This window comes from Eleginops maclovinus, chromosome 1 (genome assembly GCF_036324505.1).
Source record: "Eleginops maclovinus isolate JMC-PN-2008 ecotype Puerto Natales chromosome 1, JC_Emac_rtc_rv5, whole genome shotgun sequence".
NCBI lineage: Eukaryota > Metazoa > Chordata > Actinopteri > Perciformes > Eleginopidae > Eleginops > Eleginops maclovinus.
In genome coordinates, this window is record NC_086349.1 from 23596236 (window position 1) to 23606640 (window position 10405).

General features: G+C 39.5%; 2 protein-coding genes and 1 long non-coding RNA gene across 3 annotated transcripts; all 3 read left to right on the forward strand.

Moving 5' to 3' along the window:
* The first annotated feature begins 78 nt into the window (after nucleotides 1–78).
* On the forward strand, nucleotides 79–4630 carry LOC134867036 (P2Y purinoceptor 1-like). The gene has a single exon (XM_063887313.1). The coding sequence runs from the start codon at nucleotides 2560–2562 to the stop codon at nucleotides 3523–3525; it is 966 nt and encodes a 321-aa protein (XP_063743383.1). The 5' UTR covers nucleotides 79–2559; the 3' UTR covers nucleotides 3526–4630.
* A 345-nt stretch (nucleotides 4631–4975) lies between these two features.
* On the forward strand, nucleotides 4976–7714 carry LOC134867136 (uncharacterized). Its single transcript, XR_010166123.1, has 2 exons — nucleotides 4976–6274; nucleotides 7415–7714. It is a non-coding gene; the product is annotated as an uncharacterized LOC134867136 (long non-coding RNA).
* A 926-nt stretch (nucleotides 7715–8640) lies between these two features.
* Nucleotides 8641–10117, forward strand: LOC134867012 (P2Y purinoceptor 1-like). The gene has a single exon (XM_063887280.1). It carries the CDS (start codon nucleotides 8683–8685, stop codon nucleotides 9766–9768), a length of 1086 nt encoding a protein of 361 aa, XP_063743350.1. The 5' UTR covers nucleotides 8641–8682; the 3' UTR covers nucleotides 9769–10117.
* The last annotated feature ends 288 nt before the right edge of the window (nucleotides 10118–10405 follow it).

The window sequence follows — 10405 nt, forward strand, 5'->3', positions numbered from 1 at the left end:
CATGTCTCCATGCTTTAATGTTCAAAAAGCTCTTTATTTTCCTCATACTGCCTGTGCTGCAGCACCTCTTTCAGTCTGAAACCAGAGCCCAGTCTGCTCTGATTGGTTAACTGGCCGGCTTTGTTGATATTGGTCAACCGTTTACAGATGTCCCGCCCCTTATCCTATCACATACAATGTGCTGGAGCGCTATCCAAAAGAAGCCATTGGAGGCGTTTCAGGCAGGGAGGGGGGATGTAGGAGAGAAACTCCCTCTAACTTTGTGATTTTAGCCTTTGCAGACCATTTACATGTACAAAAACCTGTATAACACACTACAGCGGAGGGAACTCCCCAAAAGAGCATAATAGAGCCTCTTTCATTTATTTTCTGTAGTGATGTATCCTTAACATTCTCCTGACATCTTGACTAGAATCTACTGCTGAGGTTGATGTCACCTCATGAACTCTACATGCAGATACCATCTGCTCTCAGTTAAGCAGAAGTACCAGAAAGTACAATATGACAGGATGTGGTAAACCCATAGACTGTATATATAGATGGACAGAGTGGCTCCATTCAGCTGTGTTCTATAGAATTGAAGCAACCGAGGCGACGCCATCTGAAAATTTGGAGCCAGTTCGAAGTACGCTTGCGCAGTAGAATCTGAAGCATGCGCAGTGAAGAGGAGGTCGCGATCAGACCCGCCCACTCATCGAGTGAAACACGCCCCTTATCGAGTGAAACACGCCCCCTTCTCCGTCCGTTCCCCACCACACAGCAAGGTTGCTAGTTTATCCGTTCACATTCGTTCAGTCAGTCATTGTACGACATTCATTTGACTAGGCTATGCCTTTAATAAACTAGCAGAATGCCGAGGTACTCGGTAGCATAACGTTAGCGAAGTTAAACCGCCTTCATAGCGAAAACAGCTGTCATAACGTTAACATTAAATCTCATTAAATCTTACCAAGAACTGTTAATGTTAAAGTTTGAAATCCTTCACGTACACGGCTTCGTCTAAGAACTATCACACCATCGTTACATAAAATAAACTGACAATATACTGACAATGATTAGACTAGTTCTATCTTTAAATTAATAATGCATAGTACCGCTGAATGCTGAGGTAAATTAACCTGGTAACGTAACGTAACAGATTGCCAACTAGATCGCTATTCCTGGCACAATGTCAAATAAGATACATAAATAATAACAATAATAACCATCCTTCTACCTAATGTCACTAAGAATAATGTTATTTGTTAATTTCACCTCATGTATTTCACAGAGCACGTCAAACACCCTCATCGCAAAGCCAGCTGTGACAGCTGTCATTAAATATTCAGCCTAGAATATTTAAACGTTAACGTTAACTTTTTTCTCATTAGAAATCTCGATGTTTCGAGCGTCTTCAACATACAAATCTATCTGTTTTTCGTTGGTATATGACTATAATCCTTTCAAGGATGTCCGAAAATCTATAGATTACTGTCAAATTAAGTTAACTTTCTAACGTTAGCGGCTAAGCTATCGCTACCGTCATTTTAATGAGTTCGCTAGCTAATATTAAGTTAATATTCACTTACCGAAAAAACTGCACAGAGCTCCCCTGAGATGGCCTGTTAGTACAATCAACAGCACAACACGACATGACTGTCAATATATAAATGTAAAGTAATAACAGCAAATAAAACAAATATGAGTTGCCTGACAAAAGAACACCACTACAGCCGAGCCTACAGCTACTCTGAATGAAATGAAATGTTGAAGGAGGTTGCAAGCGGCTGCACTGTCAATCAAAGTGTAACCACGCCCCTTTTATATTTATTAAAATAACATTAAAGAAAATAATTTCTCGGGAAAAAGAAAAATGGTGTGATGTGAAGCACCTTGAAAGCTATTTTTTCGAATAAAAAGTTGTGGATGCAAAATTTGTTTTAGGTGAGAAAAGTGACATAGAAAGTTGGTTACTTGCCCATTGAAAATACATGGGAATGGGCGGAGCTACGCATTGTACTGCAGCCAGCCACCAGGGGGCTCTGGACTAGCGCTTGCTTCACTTTTAACGGACGAACCTCTGTCCATCAATATATATACAGTCTATGGGTAAACCTTATAGTTTTTACACCCACCAGACAATAACTCTAATAGGTCATTAACCAACAGAATGCAATACAACTATTCAAACCGTAAACTATAAAGTTCATCCCTGAAAACATTTAAATGTATTTCTGTAAAAACCAGTTCTTTAATTTGAAATGTTTTAATTGTGTGCCTATTTTGGCTCTATTTTAGGCATAGCATTAATGTTTAAAACTTTTCACATTCAGTTTCCATTTCTCATAAGGTCGTCAGAGGCGTCTTAGAAGATGTACATGTGGACTAGGATCTCATTAAGATAACTTTAATTTGTATCATTGACTAACCAGCCAAGCATCGGCATTTCCAGTGTAGAGTGCAGATCCAGGAAGTTACATTCAGAGGCTGTGGCTTTAAACAGAAACCGTTCTCTGAAACTTAAACCTTGTGATTTATATATCACACTCACAGAGAGCAGCAACTGCCATCCTGACGACAATGAATAACACATTTTGTACTCATGTCAGCTTTGACTTCTCAAGCAGATTTCTGCCCCCTGTTTACATCTTAGTCTTCATCGTTGGTCTGCTAGCTAATGGATGGGGATTGAAGTCTTTGCTGCACAACTGGAAGAAACTGGGAAACATCAATGTTTTTGTTCTGAACCTCGGACTTACAGATGTTTTGTACCTGCTCACAGTGCCATTTCTGATGGTGTACCACTTTATGGGCAGTAAGTGGATCTTTGGAGATGTGTTCTGCAAGGTAACGAGATTCTGCTTCAACCTGAATTTGTATGGCAGCATTGGGTTCCTCACTTGTATAAGTGTGTACAGGTACCTGGCTATTGTCCATCCGATGAGAGTAATGGGAAGAATAACTGTCCTCCACTCTGTGGTGATCTCAGTCTTTGTTTGGCTGATGGTGAGCATCCAAATTCTTCCAGACATGTTCTTCAGCAAAACATTTGGAAACAAAACTGTCAAATGTTTTGAAACCACCAGTAAGATCTACGTGGAGGATTACCTGAAGTACAGCCTTGGATGGACTCTCACTGGGTTTTTTATCCCATTCCTGATCACTCTGGGCTGCTATGGACATGTGATTGTTGTGCTCTGTCGCACAAACACCACTGACAAGGTACTGAAACAGAGATGCTTGAAGTTGTTGTTCACCTTGATTCTGCTTTATTCTGTTTGTTACATCCCCTTTCATGTATTGAAAAACCTTAACCTCTGGTCTAGACTTTTGTTAAATCAAAATCTGTGCCGTGAGTGGTCCGATGGAGTCTATATTGCTCATCAGATTAGTCGTGGCTTTGTGTGTCTGAACAGTGCTCTCAACCCTCTGGTTTACCTCCATGGAGATGAAAGTATTTGGGGTCAGCTCAGACCACTGCTACAGCGAGCTCGCCAAGCTGTGTTGAGACTTTACAGCACTCTTAGTCAAGTTCTCTTGAAGTAAAACATGAATTGAACCATGGTCATGGTCTCTGTGGTGGTCATCTTGCTGTTCAAATGCTTAAAAAGGCTCAGAAAGTTCATGTTAATCTAAAAATGATGCCAGAGAGAACAGGACTACACATTGTGGTTTTATGGGGATGTTAATGTAGATGCATGCTCTCTGAATTTAAAACAGAAGTGTGAATGTGTAAAAATAAACAGGATGCAAATTGTAAAGCTTCACGTGTTGGAACACGCCTGCAGAAAGTGGTTCACTGGAAAACTGTATAAAGTACAATGGCAGATTCAAATGTCAATATTGGTACTGTATGTATAACTGATGTAAGCACAATGTGACCTTAACATTATATATTTGAACAACTATGTCTGACTACTTGTGCAAAGAAATCCCCCAACTTTAGAGTCATACTGTGTGTAATAGTAATCACGTTGATTAGTGGGTTGAGGCAAACCAGAATTTGACAACTAATTCAATGATCGGGATAACAAACAGGAAGAAAAAAAGAGCCAGACCAATTGGATCTCTGTAGGCTGTACTCTACACCCTTTACAGTAACCCAGCTCTGTGGGGGTACCGGCCCTGAGCGGTCTGTGTGAGCGCCGGGTCACTCAGAACAGTAAGACTTCATTGAGGCGGATCCGCATCCTCTCCAAAACGGACCTTAAGGGAGAAAAGGATCATTTTAAATAAACTGATGATTGAGGTTGTGAATGCTGATCTTCACACATGTACAATCTCAAACTGCACTTATTCACTATTAATGGTATGGTCATAAAGAAAGTTTTAAAGACATGTTTACATTGATTACCGGCAATTTACTGTATGTCTTCAAGGGCATAGTTTGTTAGATAGAAAGTGATCCCAAAGAAGGACCCCAGCCTTTGTGTTGACAGACATTGAGCAGTTCAACTTTTAACCTGTACAGTTTTTGTAGTAATGTGACATTGCACTTATTTTTTGATATGATTTGTTTGTTGTAAATATATTATAGACCGATGTCAGTTGAAGATATCTCAATGTTTTACTTATGTCCTGCATTTTAAAAAGATGTGTGTGTTTTTGATTTCAAAGCAGAGTGTTCAAAGATTCATATTTTCCTAATGTATATTTTGTAGCCTTTTTCTTTAAATCCTTTTGCAGTACACTTCTTCTCTCTGATGATGAGCTGTTACAAACATGTTTGAAGCACACAGAAATACACAGCAGTTTTTATATTTTATATAAATAATGAAGCCAAATTGATTGACTTTCAAGGTTCATATCTGTATTTTGTTCCTCTACTGGGACATGTCTCCATGCTTTAATGTTCAAAAAGCTCTTTATTTTCCTCATACTGCCTGTGCTTTATTAAAATGTTTCAAACAGAAACATTTTAATGCACTGCCATCTCTTTCACCTTTGTGCTCCTCATGTGTTAAACCTTTTATTATAGATCAGCTAAAACCTTGACATCTACCCCACCTTGTGGCCAATCGTTGACATTAAGAGACCTGGGCCCTCATTTATAAAGCACTGCCTAGGATTCACGTGGGAAGGTGGCATACGTAGGACAAAGCAAGTAAATATGCACAAAAATATTCCGGTTTATAAAACACTGCGCACGCACGTTAGCCTACACCTGTGCGTCTGGCACTCAGTAACGTAATGTTCTTCCCTTTTAGGAAATGATATTAAACCAAGTGCAATAGCAGGGTTTGCACATATACAAACAGTTGGGACTTTGTTTACAAAAGAGATATCTGTTTATTTGGTGGTTTGTGTTCCGGCTGTGCACAGCGTCTCCACTGCACCCTGTGCGTCTCACCCACCCCCAGCAGCAACTCTATCAACCAGTTAAAGGAAATACAACCAGTATGTTGTGTGATGTCAGGGCTACAATTGACCAAATATATGGTGTTATTAGTTTTCATATATTTTGTGTTTTACGAGCGACCCATCACGTTCCGGCGAACGGCATAATAATGAACTTTATTTGTAAAGGACCGTTCAAAAACAAAGTTCTAAAATGCTCAACAATTTAAACACATTTTCAGACAACCTCAACGGCGTCAGTTAACATGTCTTTCTGTTTACCACATCATGTATGAGAACACATTTCGTAACATGTTGAGAATATATTTGAGGGGTGGGTTTCAATAACATATCTTATCTTATCTTATTTATTTCTCAAAGTTATGGTTTTGTGTGCACTCAGAAGTCTCAAACAGGCGTTTGTTTAATCATTTTAAGATCGGCTTTTATCCTTCTGCAAATGAATTCTTCTTATATGATATATGAGGTAATGTTTCGATTGGTGGTTTTATTTCCACATGGTTCTCTCCGTTCTTCCTTCTGCCAACGGTGTCGCAGTTTCTCATCTCTCCCGTGTTTGTGCGTAAGCATGGGTCAGAGTGTGCTTGGAGGACCGCACATTTCCCGTCAGGTTTGTTTTTTATAAATCGAAAAGATTGCTTAGAAACTGGCGTACGCCATTTTTTGGGCGTATGCCACGTTTATAAACGAGGCCCCTGGACGTTTAGCTATCTTTTTATGTAAAGGAACCCAAACAATATGGTTCATGTATTTGTTAAATTGCTTTTATTTTGTTATCTTTCATGAACAAGGATGTGCTTTTATTTTGAAGAGATAAGGAACGGAAGTTGAGCAGAAAGACGTTAACGAAAAGTACGGTAACACGGAGAAACGGTGCAGTAACACGACATAACGGGAGAGTATAACGGAGTTTAGCTCCAGTCGAGAGGGAAACAAGGTAACTGCATCTGTGTGTCTAATTGTCAAATAATTTGGAGTTTATTTGTGTATTTGTTAACTTTTCAGTGCTAACAGAGTTTAGCTTAATGTGTCTAATGTGTATCATTTTGTCTCCTGTTTAATTTCTACCTAGCTCTTACGTTGGTCAATGCAGTAATATTGGAAACGGAATAAAGTACATGAAACCATCAGTCCAGGCTTGTATTAATTCCATTGGGATGCTACATTTTATGTGTGGCATAGTGTGCCTGTGGACTCCTGTCTTTGCAGTTTGCTTATCTAAACCTGAGATTTGAATTAGACTTGCCCTCAACAACATAGAAAAATTCTCCTCTATATTTCATAAAAGTCAGATCTTCTCAACTCATTTTGCATGTGTCAAAAAGCATTTGTGGATTCTTTTCACAGTTACAGGTACTGGCGTTAAGCAATGGTATTAGTGATACTATTGTGAATAAATGAAAGATAAAAGACCATTAACCACATTTAAAGTTAAACTTTCCCATTCATTATAATTTGGCTTTGAGTACATTAACCAACGTAAACAACAACATTTAGATCAACTCAACTTTATTTCACTGAATCTGCAAGTGTTTAAGAAGGCTTCATCAATTGTTGTTTATAGTAGGAACTCTACCATTAGAGGGAGACCTTTTCCTGTATTTCCATCTGTGTAAATGATAAAGCCAACCTGCGTCACCCAAACTGCTTCTACATGTATATGTCTTAAATAAAAGTATGCACTTGTAGTGTTATCTAAAACTGTTAAGGAGCTCAATAAGGGGATATTTATTTGTACACTTTGGGCACGTGTCCTGTACACTCTGCTTAATGAAATGCCCCAACCCTCAAAACCACATCCTCCCACAACATCATATAGTCAAAGCCCGTCTACGGAAAGCCCCTTCACTCTCTATTCACCCCCATTGTACCGAATTTGGCTGCAGTTCACCTAGGGGGCGATCGCGGGCGAGTGCAGAATACATGGACCCCTATGGAGCTAGGCGGCTAGCTACATCATTCTCCTAGCATATCGTCTACAAAATCCAAAATACTACTGTGGTTTCCGAGAGGTCGACAGGGATTTTTCGTCAAAAGTGGAATAATCTGGGGGTCATAGCCTTTTGTTTTCTTACAGGTTGGGCAGTTGCGACCCAGGTTCTGCTAGCATCTGGCTAATGAAAGCCGATTGGTCAATGAAGAACTCACGACTGGTTACGACCGAAGAATACGCTTTGTGGTACCTGTCCACAGAACATCAACAACGCTCTTAAGGTGCCAACCGCCGTTAAAAGAGAAGAAGAAGAAAGCTCTTAAGGAGGACTCTGAAAGGACATTACAATCGAACTTTTTTATTTGATTATGGTCAACTTTGGATGTACTGATCCTACCACACACATACATTGTATTGTAAAAATAAATTTGAAAGTTAACTGATTACGAGCATGTGTTTGTTTTCTTACCTTGAGCGTATGTTCGATATTGCTATATTGCTACCTTAAGGATAAATCCCGCTTTCTAGAACATTAAACATTCCGTAAAAAAAAGTTGATTAAGATAAAGATGCCGCGTCAGTGTGCTGCAATTAATTGCAAAAATTCTCAAAAAGGACTGTCCTATTTCAGCTTCCCCAAGGATGATGAAAGGTAACATGTTTTCCTTCTATATTCAGTTATATCTGTACTATATGCAGCCTATCTGCGCTCGGCTTCGCAAGAAAGCCGGTATTTAAAAAATTTGGAGGGAAAATCTGCGCAATTGTCAATGCCTGAAGGAAGTTGACAAATGTGACTAGAGACATCACTGATTGTACTTTGCTCAATTACTTCATAAACACAGGTCTGCGAATAATTTGTCAAATGCTAAAGGAGGTGAGTTCAAATCAGTCCCACGGAGCCAAATCAGCTGCGATCGTATGCAGCTGTTGCTGCGAGGGAAAGGAAAGGGAAGGAGAGACACAAGGTGCCGTAAAGCAATTTATCACGCATGACGTCATCTGATTTACAAAAACCTAATTTTAGTCAAAATCAAGCGAATATAAAATACTAGCTATGTGTCGTTTGTGAGGATTATCCATTCCATGTTTAAAAAACTATAGCAGTGATTTAAAAAAAAATTATATCCAAAGAAATGTAGGAATCTATGGGTGGGGCTCCATAGGACCACATTCATTCTGCACTGGCCCACCAGCGCCCCCCAGGTGCAGTACCATACCGGAACGGTTTTGAGAGTGAACGTTCTCGTCAATATTAAAAGTTCTCTGGTATAGTGGAAAAAATACCAGACTTTAATGGTGCGTATGCAAACGAAGAAAGCACACGTGATGCTGACATATCCTCACTCTGATCTCACTTTGATATCAAGGACAGCAGAGCATCAAAAGGAGGTCTTCTCGGAACAGATAGTATGTCACGTTTCCTTACACTGTCTGATCGCCGACAGAGACAAAGATCTGTTGTAATATTCTCTTCCGAATACAGAATGAATGGGTCTGTTTGTCCTCGTGTTAGCTTTGACTTCTCTGGAAGATTTCTGCCTCCTGTTTACATCTTAGTCTTCATCGTTGGTCTGCTAGCTAATGGATGGGGATTGAAATCTTTGCCACAGAAATGGAAGAAACTGGGAAACATCAATGTTTTTGTTCTGAACCTCGGACTTGCTGATGTTTTGTACCTGCTCACAGTGCCATTTCTGATGGTGTACCACTTTATGGGCAGTAAGTGGATCTTTGGACATGTGTTCTGCAAGATAACGAGATTCTGCTTCAACCTGAATTTGTATAGCAGCATTGGGTTCCTCACTTGTATAAGTGTGTACAGGTACCTGGCTATTGTCCATCCGATGAGAGTAATGGGAAGAATAACTGTCCTCCACTCTGTGGGGATCTCAGTCTTGGTTTGGCTGATGGTGAGCATTCAAATTCTTCCAGACATGTTCTTCAGCAAAACATTTGGAAACAAAACTGTCAAATGTTATGAAACCACCAGTAAGATCTACGTGGAGGATTACCTGAAGTACAGCCTTGGATGGACTCTCACTGGGTTTTGTATCCCATTGCTGATCACTCTGGGCTGCTATGGACATGTGATTGTTGTGCTCTGTCGCACAAACACCACTGACAAGGTACTGAAACAGAGAAGTTTAAAGCTGTTGTTAATCTTGATTCTTCTTTTCTCCGTTTGTTACATCCCCTATCATGTTTTGAAGAACCTCAACCTCTGGTCTAGAGTTTTGTTAAAACAGAGAAATTGCCGTAACTGGTTTGATGGAGTCTATATTGCTCATCAGATAAGTCGTGGCCTTGTGTGTCTGAACAGTGCTCTCAACCCCCTGGTTTACCTCCATGGAGATGAGAATATTCCTGCTCAACTCAGACGGCTGCTCATGTGCGCTCGTGAGACGTTCAGTCGTTTGAGTCTCTCAAACTTCTGCTCTGTGCCTGTAGCTCAAACTGCAGATGAGGTTGAACAGGGATCAGTATCTTTACATTGACAAATTGCATAATAAACAATAAATAAACAATCTAATAAAATAAGTTGTAAGTAGGTCAAAAATTAAGGTAATAAAAGTATTTTAATGAAACTATTTAGCGTCAAAAAAGAAAATGCTATAGACAATTATTAACACCAAATTTAAATCAATTTCCCTCGGGATAAATAAAGCTTCTTGAATCTGAATCTAAATGTAAAACAATGAAAAATATATGGCTAACTTTAGTGAATAGTATTTTAAAGTGGAGGGCCGTGCAGACTGTGAATGATGTTGCCTGCTAAATTCTCTGACATTTGTTTTGTTTTTGTAAAATATGATGCCGTTTCAACAAAAGACAAACGTGCTGAACAAACAGGAACTGAATTTTAACCACAACCTCTTGTGTATCACTGAATTCTTTAGAAGGAGGTTGTGAAGCCCAGTACCGTTTGTTGTGTGTGCATATGTGTGTGTAGTGGCTTAAACAGGAACATGTTAGAGGAATAAAACATGCTGCAAAAAATGTCTGTCCAGATATACCTATTTCTTTTGGTCTATAAATGAAGCGCTTGCATTACATTAGTGCAACTGATGGAGTTATTTGTGTGGTTCCTGTGGTTGGGCTCACATGGTCGAATGCAAAAAAGGATCAGCTATA

Excerpts from the sequence above, each read along its gene's own strand:
- LOC134867036 (XM_063887313.1), top strand. The coding sequence starts at position 2,560 with ATGAATAACACATTTTGTACTCATGTCAGCTTTGACTTCTCAAGCAGA.
- LOC134867012 (XM_063887280.1), top strand. The coding sequence starts at position 8,683 with ATGTCACGTTTCCTTACACTGTCTGATCGCCGACAGAGACAAAGATCT.